The sequence below is a fragment of the Ranitomeya imitator genome, chromosome 10 (genome assembly GCF_032444005.1).
Source record: "Ranitomeya imitator isolate aRanImi1 chromosome 10, aRanImi1.pri, whole genome shotgun sequence".
Lineage (NCBI taxonomy): Eukaryota > Metazoa > Chordata > Amphibia > Anura > Dendrobatidae > Ranitomeya > Ranitomeya imitator.
In genome coordinates this window covers 34,163,000-34,177,556 of record NC_091291.1, presented here as the reverse complement: position 1 = coordinate 34,177,556, position 14,557 = coordinate 34,163,000, and the positions used below count along the sequence as shown (strand labels likewise).

General features: G+C 42.0%; 1 protein-coding gene across 2 annotated transcripts in view; it reads left to right on the top strand.

Annotated features, from left to right (window-relative positions):
- TRPM4 (transient receptor potential cation channel subfamily M member 4) overlaps nucleotides 1-13,165 on the top strand; it is a 90,362-nt gene extending 77,197 nt beyond the window's left edge. Inside the window, exons 18-25 of one of the 2 annotated variants that reach the window (XM_069741763.1) lie at nucleotides 3,946-4,078; nucleotides 4,527-4,701; nucleotides 5,662-5,830; nucleotides 6,912-7,093; nucleotides 8,324-8,456; nucleotides 8,805-8,877; nucleotides 11,332-11,428; nucleotides 11,724-13,165. In XM_069741763.1, the coding sequence (XP_069597864.1) occupies nucleotides 3,946-4,078; nucleotides 4,527-4,701; nucleotides 5,662-5,830; nucleotides 6,912-7,093; nucleotides 8,324-8,456; nucleotides 8,805-8,877; nucleotides 11,332-11,427 (961 nt within the window). In that variant the 3' untranslated portion in view covers nucleotide 11,428; nucleotides 11,724-13,165. Of the gene's footprint in view, nucleotides 1-3,945; nucleotides 4,079-4,526; nucleotides 4,702-5,661; nucleotides 5,831-6,911; nucleotides 7,094-8,323; nucleotides 8,457-8,804; nucleotides 8,878-11,331; nucleotides 11,429-11,723 lie in introns of those variants that run through there. The other variant, XM_069741764.1, reaches the window with a different exon arrangement.
- Nucleotides 13,166-14,557: the final 1,392 nt, after the last annotated feature.

Below are 14,557 nucleotides of genomic sequence, written 5' to 3'. Positions count from 1 at the left end.
CCTCCTAGATCCTCGCTACCGGGACAACTTACAAAGCCTCATAACACCGTCGAACTGGGAGCGTAAAATGCGGGAGTACCAAGACACACTGATGCATTCCATCATCTTCTCCAGTCCAACTGGGAGCAGTGCTGCTAGTGCTTTACAAAGCAGCTCAGTGCGTCGAGGCAGTGGAGGAACCTCTACACAAAGAGGTTGCAGAAGCAGTGCCTTAGCACAAAGCAAGACCAGTTTGGCCCAAATGTGGCAAACTTTTTTGTGCCCACCACAAATGCCTACACCATCACAGACGGCTCCAGTCAGCAGGAGGCAATGTTTCCGTCAGATGGTGACAGACTACATATCTTGCCCTCTCAGTGTACTCCCAGATGGCTCTTCCCCCTTCAAGTTTTGGGTCTCTAAGCTGGATACATGGCCAGTATGCATTGGAGGTGCTGGCTTGCCCTGCTGCTAGTATATTATCGGAACGCGTCTTTAGTGCCGCATGTGGTGTACTAACAGACCGTCGCATGCGACTATCCTCCGATAACGTTGACTGGCTACTTTTCTGAAAATGAACAAGGCCTGGATCTCGCAGGAATTTGCCACTCCTGTTCCAGATTAAATAATTGGTTGGCAACAGTATCCAGGTCTCCTGTTGCGTTAATGTTTCTACCACCTGAACTGTAATCCCTGGGCTCCAACACCGCCTGTTGCTGCTCAGAAGTGTAGTCTGCACAGTCAACACATAACCCAGTGTTATTGGGTTTCAGTAATGCCAGCTGATCCCCCCCCCCCCCCAGCTGTGCATCTGGCAATTTCTCCTGCGTCCACAATCATACTACAACAGATATTAAACTTCCTACAATTAGGCCTCAGCCTACGCTCTGCTCCTGGATTCCCTGGGCTCCAACACCGCCAGTTGCTGCTCGGAAGTGCCGTCTGCACAGTCAACACTTGCTGGCATGTTATTGGGGTTCAGTAACGTCAGGTGATCCCCTGCTGTGTATCCGGTAATTTCTCCTGCTCCCTCCACACTCACACTAGTTAGTTTGTAACTAAAAGAGCCACATTGTGCAGCACTAATGCTGCACAAGGAAAAGGTGGCTCTTTTAGTTATGCTCCTTGCACACGCTGAACTAAACACTTATAAAATGTGCCCCCTCATACCGTGAAAGTCCCGGAGGTGGGACTTTCCTTCCTAATCAGACGGGGCACAGCTTTCATTCATACCCCCTTGGCACCATGCGCCGCCTCCTGAGCGTTGTTAGAATCTGTCCCGGAGCCTGCGCTGTTATGTTATCCCATGGGCATGCGCAGTGCATATCTTCACCTCACTCATCTCCCTCCACCTTCTTCAGACTGTGCGGCGTCAGCTGATCCCTAAGCGCATGCCACGGCGATTAGGGATCAGCTGACACCGCACAGTCTGAAGAAGGCGGAGGGAGATGAGTGAGAGGCGAAGAAATGCATTGCGCATGCCCATGAATCCGAATAAATCAGAAGACACAGCAGGGCGGGATCTCGGGCAGCGCGGCCGCACAGGCGCAGTCAGCCTGACAACAAATGTCAGTAGACGGGCAGTGCTAACTGCGCATGCCCAAAGGATAACATAACAGTGCAGGCTCGGGGACAGATTCAAACAACGCTGAGGAGGCGGCGCCAAGGGGGTATGAATGACTGCTGTGCTGCGTCTCATTAAGAAGGAAAGTCCCACTTGGGCCTCAGCCTACACTCTGTTCCTCTTGTAATCCCTGGGCTCCAACACCGCCAGTTGCTGCTTGAAAGTGCCGTCTGCACAGTCAACACATGCTCCAGTGTTTTGGGGCTCAGTAACGTCAGCTGATCCCCAGCTGTGTATGCGGCAATTTCTCCTGCTCCCTCCACATTGACATCACTACAGATTTTAAACTTGCTCCAATTAGGCCTCAGCCTACACTGTTTCTCCTGTAATCCCTGGGCTCCAACACCGCTCGTTGCTGCTCAGAAGTGTCTTTGGCATGGGTACTTCCTCCTGCCCAGCCTGGTTCCAGCATGCCAGCTGTTTCCAAGTAGTGTCAAGGTCATTTTGCCTCCAACACGTTGTCCTGTCGGGTTGCGGTCGGGTTAGCCAACTCCATGGTGCCTGCAGTTTAGGTGCTTCCTATGTGGGCTGCAGGAACTGGCAATCAAAGATGGTTCCCTAGTGCCAATAGGACAAGCTCCCCCTGTAGGACTGTGGGTTTTTGGTAACTACGGCCGGCTCGTGGCCTAGCAATTTTTTTTTTCCTGTGGACCTTCTGCTGCCTATCTGAGTTCCAGCACCATTAGCTGGTTCTTTGGAAGACAATCTTGAATAGGTCCCCCTGGTTCCAGTACAGTCAGCTGGTTCCAGGCAGAGCCTTTGGCTTAGGTGCCTCCTTCTCGGTATCCAAGTTCCACCAATGTCTGGTGGTCCTTGGTAGTGCTTTCTGGCACGGGTACCTCGTGCTTTGTAACCGGATTCCAGTACCGTCAGCTGGTCCTCGGTAGTTCCATTGGCTCTTGTACCTTCTGCTACCCATCCGGGTTCCAGTACAGTCAGCTGATTCTTGGCATTGTCTTTTGCTCTTGTACCTTCTGCTCCCCATCCTGGTTCCAGTACCATCAGCTGGTTCCAGACAGAGCTTTTGGCTTAGGTGCCTCCTTCTGGGTATCCAAGTTCCACCAACGTCTGGTGGTCCTTGGTAGTACTTTCTGGCACAGGTACCTCCTGCTAACTAACAGTAACTGGGTTCCAGTACCGTCAACTGGTCCTCGGTAGTTCCATGGGCTCTTGTACCTTCAGGTAGCCATCCGGGTTCCAGTACCGTCAGCTGGTTCTTGGCAGTTCCTCAGCCTTCTAGTACCTTCTGCTACATTTCCAAGTTCAAGCTTTTGGAAATGGTTTTTGCTAATCACTCTGGATCTCCCTGACAATGACCCTAAAGACGACGACCCTGAAGACCACCCCGAAGAAGACGTTGGCCCCGGAGACGACGACCCTGGAGATGACGACCCTGAAGACCACCCCGAAGAAGACGACGACCCTGGAGAACAAAAAGCAGAAGTACATTAAGCATAAGACTAAAAATCAGAGCAAAAGATATTATCTAAATTATAAGCAGAAGAAGACTAAGCAGTGTATGGGGATGAGTCCGTTCCTCCTCGTGGTGCCCCTGGAAAAAACCTGCTGCTGCAGGCCAAACTGAACGCGGGCAAATCCTGTTGTAAATCTTGTGTGACAGGCAGAACGGAAGGTATAATCTTCAAACTTTTATAGATAACAACTACAGGAATGCCTGTCACAAATAAGAATATGATGAAGAAGAAGAATATGAAGAAGATGAAGTTGAATATGAAGAATAATAATAGTTGAATAAAAAGAATATGAAGAATGTAAAAAAAAAAGAATAGGAAGGTGAAGAAGAAGATGAATAAGGTGAAGGAGAAATTGATGAAAAAGATGCTGCTGCTGAGGATGATGAAGAAGAAAGTGTGGGAGAAGTAAAAAAAAAAAAAAAGGTGCAGCGCATGGAATTAGTGAAACACAAATATCTGACAAAATATAAAAAATCTTAACATAGTCAATATCTTTGTAACTCCGAACGTCTAAAAAAAAAAAAAAAAATTCCTGCTATTCCATTTGATTGGGCTAAACCTCTATGCCTTTAATGTCTCCTCCACCTCCCCCAATACATCCTACATTATTCTTAGTTGTTTTCCTTCATGTAGAATTAACCTACAAGGAAAGAAAGGGTTTATTTTAATTCCGATATTTTTGTCCCATTGACTTGCATTGGTATCAGATATCGGCAATATCCGATATTTTTTGGATATCGGCCGATCCAATCCGATACCGATATTTCCGAATATCGGAAGGTATCGCTCAACACTAGTAATAAGCAATCATCCTATTTCTCAACTAAAACCACTAAAATTAACACACAATAACTTTTGTTTGGACAGAATGATGGAAAAGTCATATGAGTCAGGACGGACCATAATGTGTTTCGACTTCATGGTTTTTACCCTTCGACTTATTCACATTTTTGCAGTCAACAAACAGCTGGGACCCAAAATAATTATTGTCAGAAAGATGGTAAGTGTACATGTAAACTTTACACCTTTCTTTCATTTTTTTATGTGCATTTTTGATGTTTGTTTTTGTTATTTTATTTATTGTTTGGAGCGGAAACTGAGCAGAAATGTTGTTGTTGTTTTTTTTTTTTTAATGAGGAATTTGGATAGTTTCAATTTCGGCTGCAAGAACTCATTAAAAAGACTCAGTGTGAACACAACTTCAAAGAGGAGGACTTTCATTTCACCCAACTTTATTCTACCATCTACTTTCCTTCACATTCACTTTCTTTTCTTCGATTATCCACATCGGGTCATAGACATAAGAGACTGTATATCTCATTGTTGAGGTCATTGATACCAACTTTGACTTCTTTTTCTTATTTTTGTATAGGTGTTATTTCCGAATTTATATGGTTTACCTTGAAGGATGACCTAATTTTGTCTCTCTCTCTTCTTGTTCCTCACAGATGAAAGACGTCTTCTTTTTCCTGTTTTTCCTTGGTGTCTGGCTGATTGCCTATGGGGTTGCCACTGAAGGTCTCCTACACCCCAACGATACACGGCTGGGGTGGATATTCCGACGTGTATTCTACAGACCTTACCTGCAGATCTTTGGTCAGCTAGAGCTAGACAAGATGGATGGTAAGAGACAAACGTGATGCCTATAACTATGCCACCGAGGAACACCACCACCATCTCCCCCCGAGGTGTAGACGTCAGAAGCTTAGTCTTTTTCAGTATTTTGTCGACTATCCAAAAAAACAAAGGTTTAGGGCAGAGAACCACAGGTCCAAAACAGATGACCAAAAACTATTTTAATCTACCAAAACACTTCAAAAACATTGAGTTGTCACTCACTGGCTATCTGCACATGGAGTATTTAGGATTTTTTTTTTGTAGAAACTGATCAGAACCTCCATGTTTTTGAGAAGTTTTGCATTTTTGAGGACAACTTGAAGAGTTCCTCTCTGTGGTTATGTGCACACATCCTTTTTTGAGGCATTTCTGGAGCAGAAACTAAGTGGAAACTCCTTGAAAATGGGAACACTCCTCAAATACATGGCAGCAATGAGTTAGCGTTTGATTGGAGAGAAATTCTTTATTTTCACCAACTTGGGACACATCCATGTCTAGGCTCCAGATACATGCTCGTAACTTGCCGTTGACCTACAATGTCATTGGCTTTGTCTCACGGTTTCTGGAAGAATGTCCCGTGTAAGAGACGTCCCTGGCTCCTTTTGTTCCAGTGTAGTGAAAGATCAGCCGCGCCTTAACCCTAGAATGTTCACGATCCTGAGACTCGCGACTTTTTAGCTTCTCAAGAGTTTTCCGCTATATCGAAAGTGAAGACCTATCCAAAGAGAACGGTAGAACCTCAATATGACACTGGTTTGGTGGCCAAAAATGAGCACCGCCAACCCATCAGCTGTAATAATCTCTGAAACCTGCTAGATATCAACAATGTTCAAGAACAACTGCTCCACCACAGTGTTTGGTGGACCCTGCAGGCTTTGGAAATCAATTTGGCAACATTTGACCCTGAAAGGAGACAACACCAAAGCCTCAATCACATTATCTAATTTTGTCTTTTTTACTCCATAGCTGGGAAGCTGGCCAACGAAACCTGTTCTGATGACCCTGACGTCATTTTGAGCGGCCTGCATCCCCCATGCGTCAACATATTTGCCAACTGGCTGGTAATTTTCCTGCTTGTTGTCTTCTTGCTTGTTGCAAATATCCTCCTGCTGAATCTGCTGATCGCCATGTTCAGGTAATTAGCGGATAGAAAATAGATTACGTACAGGTCTCCAGTATGTTCATGCAAACAGTGTAGATTCTGATTTTTTTTTTTTTATTAGGTTAGGGTCTCATTGAATACGGGGTCACCAGATGGAAAGGTCTTTGGCCGAATCGAGAGCTCATGTGTATGGGGAGTAGGGTGAGATGGACAACAGGCAAGAGACTTTCTGATGCTGCCCAATCCACGGGTAGCATAAGTCAGATACTGCTTTCAAAAGTTGGCCAAGGACTATGCAACTAGAATGACTAGTCCAATCAGGTCCCCTGCGATCATCTCCTAGACAGATGGGGCTCTCCTTGAGCATGTGCTTCAGGAGGGACCGGTCTTTGAAGGATATCAGGGGGAGAAGAAGTCATACAAGATGCATAGTACCTCAGCCGGATTTTTAAAATATTATTTTGGCCGGGTCTGGGCATGGAGATCCCAATGAGGCAGTGCTCCTCCAAGTTTCATGCTTCTTTTGGTAAACGTACTGTATCCTTCCTTCCTTGGCTTTCTTCTGGGCTCCATATTTTGATAGCATGATAAAAAAAGTTACCCTTTCTATTGTATGTTTATGCTATGTGTCTGCGTGATAATGTGTGAAATTTGCCTAGGGATAAATTGCAATCATTAAGTAAATGTAAGAGTGGCTCTATGATGTGAAGCTAATCGAGACCGGTAGGATCTAAACCATGAAAATTCACCAATAAAATTGAGAATTCTTCATACAAAGATATTTTAAATTACTTTTATCATGTAGAACAATGTAATAACGAACAGGTGTTCTAAAAAAAAAATAAGAGGTATTTTAGGCTGTGTTCACATGTTGCATCCAAATTTTGAAAAATTGCAAAAAAAATTTGAGTAAAAAAAATTGTGTGAACGCAGCCTTATAGAGGGTTATTAGTGACCTTGTGATGTCTAGTAGGTTCCATGCATAAATTTGCCAGACTTGTAAAAAATAAAAATAAAACCACAATTATGGGCTTTTATTACAAACCCATAGGCGTCTCATTATGGTGCCTCAATATATGTGGTGACCTCTCTTCTCCGTTTCTTTTTTCTTCAGCTACACCTTCTCCAAAGTGCAAGGTAACAGTGATATCTACTGGAAATTCCAGCGATACAACCTGATAGTGGAATATCACAATCGTCCGGCTCTCGCCCCACCCTTCATCATCATCAGCCACATTCACACATTTATCAAGCGCAAGATCCGCAAGGTCCAGTCTCAGAAGATAAGACATTTCAGTAAGTGCTCAGTCCTGTCGAATGGAGCGCTCCTAACTTTGAAAGATAAACCGACCCAACAAAAAAAAAACATTTCCTTGCCCAACAAAAACTGCTCCAGATTAGTGATGAGTGAATGCGCTCGAGTAAGAGGTTATCCCCAAATATTTGATACTATTTTATTTTTTATTTTATTTTTGTCTAGCATGGAAATAAAAGCAAAATGTTTTTTGTTTTTTTTTTGTAGAGTTTTTGCTTTGAAAAAAATATTCCGGATTTGACCAAGTGAAACCCCATATACAACAAAAGCGCATAAAAACACGTACGCACTTTATGATGTATTTGTGAATGGTGCAATTAATGTAGTGGTCACATTTTGGAATATTTTTTTACCAGGCTACAAAAATAATAATGTATTTTTTTATTTATTTATTTTTTTAAAGTACCGTAGTACCAAATAGTTTTGTAGCGACTCTGTATCACTACCCATATAAAAGGACTCTTCACAAACCTACCCCTGAAGGATATGGACGCCCTTGGGGGTTCTTTTAGATGGATAGTAAAACCCATCTGCTCCACAACTATTCGGTACCTATTTATTCATTTATTTATTTATTTTTAACACTTGTTTTGTTTCCAGCATGGAAAGAAAAGTAAAATTTTCGTGAAGTTTCTCCTAAAAAAAAAATAAAATAAAATAGAAAAATATAAATAAATATATTGTAATATATATATATATATATATATATATATATATATATATATATATATATATATATATATATATATATATATATATATATATATATATATATATATATATATATATATATTTTTTTTTACAAGTGACCGATACATTAACTGCAGCAGAGAAATATGCCCCATGCACAAAAATACCCCAAAATTATTTTGGGGGGAAATTATTTGCTGCCTCAATTAATTCAGTGATATAAAAATTTGCAATATTTTTTTTCAAGCAGAATCGTCACAAAAACTGACAATTTGCTTTTTTTTCTTTTCTACATGGGAGGGAATTTGCGGGGGAAAAAAACGGCACCGTAGGTGTATTGCAATGAGTAAGAAGCCGTTTTAAAGGAACATTTTGTTCTGTTAATGTGCAATTTGGAGCAGAAACTGCTCCGAAATCCACTTCAAAATATTGTGCTCAAAAAAAGGGGCACACGTAGACGATCCTGATAGAGATGGTGGCCTTGCCCTGTTTATGGCGTGTTGATAGCCTTTGCTTTCTAGTGTTGGAGCTGAAGGAGCCGCTGGACAGCCGGATGCTCACGTGGGAAGCCGTGCAAAAGGAGAATTACCTGGTGAATATTGCAAAGCAGAAGAGGGACAGCGACACGGAGCGTCTCCGGCGCACGTCCCAAAAGTAAGCCATCAAAACCGACTCCAATATAAAGGAACAGTCTGGGTAAAACTGGTGTAGGCACTAGTGATGAGCGCATGTGCTGGGGTAAGGTGTTATCACTCCATGCTCGGGTGCAAACCGAGTGCCTTCGGCATGCTCGAAAAATGTTTGAGTCCCCGCGGCTGTTTGACAGGCGCAACACATGGACTAAGAAACTAAGACTAAGACTAAGACTAAGAAACAAAATTAGCACAGAGACTTGCATTGCTCCAACAAATCCAACGTCCCGACCTCTGTCGGACAACGTGCAACCCAGTAACATTTCCTCCACCCAGTGTCGGTCGGTCACATTTGTGTTAATTTCTGTAGGGTGGACACCGCACTGAAGCAACTCGCGGAGATCAAGGAGCACGACCGAAGGTTGAAAGCGCTGGAAATAGAGGTACAAAAACGGAAATGTCAGTAAATATCTCGTGAATTCTGTACACCAAGGGGGTTATTGAGGAGTAGGAAAAAAAAGTGGCTGATTTTTCAAGGGTGTGCAAATTTATTTTTAATGGGTGGTCGGGTCACAGCCATATTTGCATATAAAGTGAAAAAGCAAATAAATCACACACACATGTAGACAAACACATGTATACATGGACAAACTGCAGATCACACATGTATACATGGACAAACTGCAGATCACACATGTATACATCAGATATACACACTGTGACAAATACTCTACAGATCACACATTTCCAATTCTTTTGCATATTTGTCACACTTAAGTGTTTCAGATCAACATATAAATATTAGACAAAGATAACACAAGTAAACACAATGCAATTTTTAAATGAAAGTCTTTATTATTAAGGGAAATAGAAATCCAAACCTACAGGGCCCTGTGTGAGAAAATGATTGCCCGCCTCCCCCCCCTTAAAACATAAATTAACTGTTTTTTCACATATTTGGGAAGCTGAGTTCGAATTCCCTAGCCACACCCTGGCCTGATTACTGCCACACCAGTTCTCAATCAAGAAATCACTTAATTAGGAACTGTCTGGCAAAGTGAAGTAGACCAAAAGATCTTCAAAAGCTAGACGACATGCTGCGATCCAAAGAAATTCTGGAACAAATGAGAAAGGAAGTAATTAAGATCTATCAGTCTGGAAAAGGTTACAAAGCCATTTCTAAAGCTTTGAGACTGAAACGAACCACAATGAAAGCCATTATCCACAAATAGCAAAAACACAGAACAGTGGTGAAGCTTCTCATGAGTAGCCAGCTGACCAAAATTACCTCCAAGAGCGCAGCGACGACTCATCTACAAAGTCACAAAAGACCCCACAGCAACATCCAAAGAACTGCAGGCTTCACTTATGGTCAGTGTCCATGTCTCCACCATAAGAAAGAGACTGGGCAAAAATGGCTGCATGACAGAGTTCCAAGACAAAACCCACTGCTGAGCAATAAGAACATACATGCTCATCTCCATTTTGCCAGAAAACTTCTTGATGATCTTCAAGACTTTTGGGAGAATTCTCTGTGAAATGACAAGACAAAATTTGAACTTTTTGGAAGGTGTATGTCCCATTACATCTGGCATAGAAGTAACAGAGCATTTCAAAAAAGGAACATCATACTGACAGTAAAATATGGTGGTAGTGTAATGGTCTGGGGTTGTTTTGCTGCTTCAGGACCTGGAAGACTTGCTGTGATAAATGGAACCATGAATCCTGCTAACAAAAAATCCTGAAGGAGAATGTCCAGGCCATCTGTTCGTGATCTCAAGCTGAAGAGCACTTGGGTTATGTAGCAGGACAATGATCCAAAACACCCCAGCAAGTCCACCTCTGAATGGCTTAAGAAAAACAAAATTAAAACTTTGGAGTGGCCTAGTCAAAGTCCTGACTGAGATGCTATGACCTTAAAAAGGCGGTTGGTGCTCGGAAATCCTCCAATGTGGCTGAATTACAACAATTCTGCAAAGATGAGTGGGCCAAAATTCCTCCAGAGCGTTGTTAAAAACTCATTGCCAGTTATTGCAAACGCTTGATTGCAGTTGTTGCTGCTAAGTGCGGCCCAACCAGTTATTAGGTCTAGGGGACAATCACTTTTCACACAGGACCGTGTAGGTTTGGATTTCTTTTTCCCTTAATAATAAAGACCTTCATTTAAAAACTGTGACTCCTAATATTGACATTTGTTTGGTGATCTGAAACATTTAAGTGTGGCAAACGTGCAAAAGAATTGGAAATCGGGAAGGGGCAAACACTTTTTCACAGCACTGTATACACACTGACAAATGTAATCACACACACTACAGATCACACAAGTACACACTGACACAAACATTACATCATACATATACTCACTGACACCTTGATTTCTGTCTGAGCTCAGAGGACGGAAGCCATTTCTTATTTTTTTTGGAGTATTTGAAGAAACCGGAGTAAGAACATACAAAGTCTATGGACTTGTTAGACGTAGTCTTGGACTCTGGTTCTGAGACTGGAACATCGACATCCACACGCTGTCCAGAAATCAGGTTTCCTTTAATAAATCCCCATGTCAGCCCCCTCCTTTATCCTCGCGTGTATCATAGTATCTGGAAGGTGACCTCGAGGCTCGGCGTAGAACGAAGCTTGGCAAGCACTAGTAAATGTTAATGTATGCCGGCCCTCTCCGATTACTGCACACAAGTGCTGTAACTTTCCAGCCAGAATCCAGGGTTCATTCAAGGAAACCATTGAGATGATAAGAAATGAAGGCGTCATCTGTTTTGTTCCGAATTTAACTCCGTCAGCGCAGGTTTCCATGATGTCACCAGCAGAGGAGGGAGCTGGGCCAGTCTTGGGTCATACGTCTCCTAACAGTCAGAAGTTACATCAAAAAATGTGTATTTCAGGTGGAATATTGCGCTAAGGCGCTGTCCTGGATAGTGGAGGCTCTCCAAGATAGCGGCACAGTGAAAAGTGACAAACCTCCTCCCGCACATAGATAAGGTAAGTAGCAAACATGGGCAGAAGATATCTGGCTTTGGGGAATTTAAGGTGCATTTTACTTGCCTTTAATTGATCATAAACCTCCTTGGTCACACAAAAAATCCATCTAGAATATATAGAAGGGGAGAAAGCACATCCCTTGATGAAGCGGTAAGGGCGAAACGAGTCAGATGAGGTTTATTCTAGGAGGAGTCTTTTTCTATTAGTGTCATGTTCTTTGTCTAAGGTACTTTTTCTTTTTATGAAATTGATGTAAAAAAATTCTAACTTGGTTTTTTTTTTGTTCATATTTTAGGACAATTTTTTTTATTTGTTGGGACATTTAATATTGTTTACTGCCTGCCTTATGTCCTATACTTTGCGATGAATCCCGGGCCCTGCTCAGCTGTTAAGGAGAGTATTTTTTTTTTTTAAGACTCCTCAGTTTTTTTTATCTGTTGTCATTTCAGTTCTAGGAAACAATGAAAAAATCTGTGATGATCATAAGACCGTTCCATTTTTACAAATTCATCCTTTTTTCAACACGGAAGATGGAGATTTTTATAACCTTGAACCATTACTCCGCAAGGGATAAAATACTGTATTTCTTTTTTTTTTTTTAATAATCTGATTAATACCTCCAGGAAGTACTGACTGTAGTCCGGGCCCCTAGGGGCCAATGGTCATGGGTCCCTCACCAACCGCTATAGTACACTTAATCCGGATTAACACAATGGAAAGATTTACCCCAATAGACAGTAGCAGCCAATCACCACTCGGCTTTCATTTCCTAGACTACTTTGGAAAAAAAAATAACTAACTGACTATTTCATTTGGGCAACAAAGAGCATTTTTGAAATAGAAAATTTTGCCAAAATTTTCAGAAATCATTCCAGCAAATTTTGGCCTGTCTCAATGGAAAAAAAAAGTGGGATTTTGGTAAACCCCACCCAAATGTTTGCATTTCTTACCAATTTTGAATGTTCCCAGGATGATCCTCGGGGGCTGGACTTAAAGTGGTTGCACCCTTTCAGAATAATTTTTCCTACAAGCAACATTATTAGTAAAATCCAGCCCGATCCAGCGCTGAGTCTCTGCCGCTGTTCCCGGTGTCTTTGATTGTCTGCAGCGCTGACTTCACGTTGACAGCCAATCAGTGAGCTCATGCAATTTCAATCAGCTCACCGATTGGTTGTAGTGCTGCAGACAATTACAGTGGTGGTGACTGCGCGCCAGACCAGGGGAGGGTGAGTAATGCCCTTTTTTTTTTTTTTTTTTTTTTTTATTACGAATAATAAACTTTAGAAACTTTTCTGACATTCCACAACTCCTTCAAACATCTGTTTTATTAATCGAGATGTTGGAATGTATTTTAAATGTGTGAATCCAGCCTTAGTTTTTTTTTTTTTTTTTAAAGAATTTGTTGCGTTTTTGGACATCATGAATATTGCCCAAAGACCGTCTTGCGCCGGGTAATCTTTTTATTATGACTGGTTTCAGTGGTACTAAGTACTACTACTTTATATTTATATAATGATAGAGAATTGTTGTTTTTTAGATTTTTTTTTTTTTCTTGCCTGTAAGAAATTTCTTGCATTTACAAGTCTGGAAAATTCTGTGCACTTTGAAACGGTTCCAGATGTTCTGTCTCATTAAGAATTAATGTATTTTTTTTCTCTTTCTTTTAAAGATTCTTTTTTTTTTAAAAGAATGTTTTATGTGTTTACAGAAAAATAAAATTTATTATACAGAGTTAAATATTTTAAGTTGTCATTCGCTTGTGTACTGTGTAAAGATGGCCTACAGTGTCACTTATTTTAAAGCGTACTTGTATATTAGCTTTACCTCTAATTTTCAGTTCTCTCTGAGCTGGTGGGTCGAGACAAGCTACTAGATCATCTCCCTCTACACTACACGGTACACAGATACAAAGGAATTCTTGCTTTTCTGTAACACAGAAGCAGCAGCATGGAGGACACTATATTGCCGTGCTGGATTCACAGGTGCACAGCTGAGTACTGAATAGTGTGCCTGTGAATCCAGCACTGCAGTGAAATAAATTTGCTAGAAACTATAGTAACATCTATCTAGCAATTATTTTATTAAAGAGGTTGTACAGTATTTTGACAACCCCTTCAATAAAGGGGAACTCGTCGTGTAAGATCCAGCCATCAGTATAATAGGGGCATTCAAATAATGCTGAAAGAGCTGGTCATCTGTAAAAGTCCAACTACAAAGTGCAACTGAGAGGGTGGAAGAGAGCAGAGGATAGTTAGATTAGTGAGTTGAGGGTAATGGAACCATCTAAATATGTTTTGTGGGCACGCTTTAAACTGTGGATACTGGAAAGAGTAATTGGATTGTATGGGGTAGTGCATTCTAGAAAACTGGTGCAGCAGAAGAGAAGTCCTGGAGACTGGAGTGGGAAGTTCAGATTATAGAGATTTTTTTTGTGTGTGTCTAACAACTGCAAAACATACAGACGCGGGGGCTTGAACGTGTGACTTGAGCTCCCGTTATTCTCGGTGCATACACAAGCACCCTAGGCAAACCTCAAATAACGAGCACTTGTGCTCATCACGAAGTAATATGAAAAATGGAAAAACATTTAAAAAAATATATATATTGAACATAAAAATTTTGGACAATTTGTCACTTCCTGATCACATTCCTTTCAAGGTGGAAATGAACGACCATGTTGGCTATGACAGCAGGCTGTGGTTCGTGGCTTTAGCTCTGCCTGTAATGTTGTAGGTCGTGGGTTTGAGTCTGTAACTTCTACCGGCGCCTCCACATGGTTCATCTCCTCCTACCATGCGAGGACGCCTGCTTATTCGGTGCTCCAACCACCGCAGCATCCCCATGTGCCTCCTCCTTGTCCTCTGTGCACACCGCACTGTGTTTTGGCTGTACGCCTAGTGCATGCGCTCCTCTGCTCTTAAAGATGCAGCGTCCACGTGAAAAAAAAAATCCCCCACCGCTAACAGCAGGGAGACATTTACCTAAAGTGATCACCTGCAAGGTGTCTCCCAGCCAATAGCTGGGGGGCATCTTGTATTTAAGGCACCCTCCCCAATAGGCAGGTGCCTGAGCAACCCCTAAAGTTTAGTTTGGTGTTGTTGGTGTGCAACTGCATGCTGCCAGGTCCCC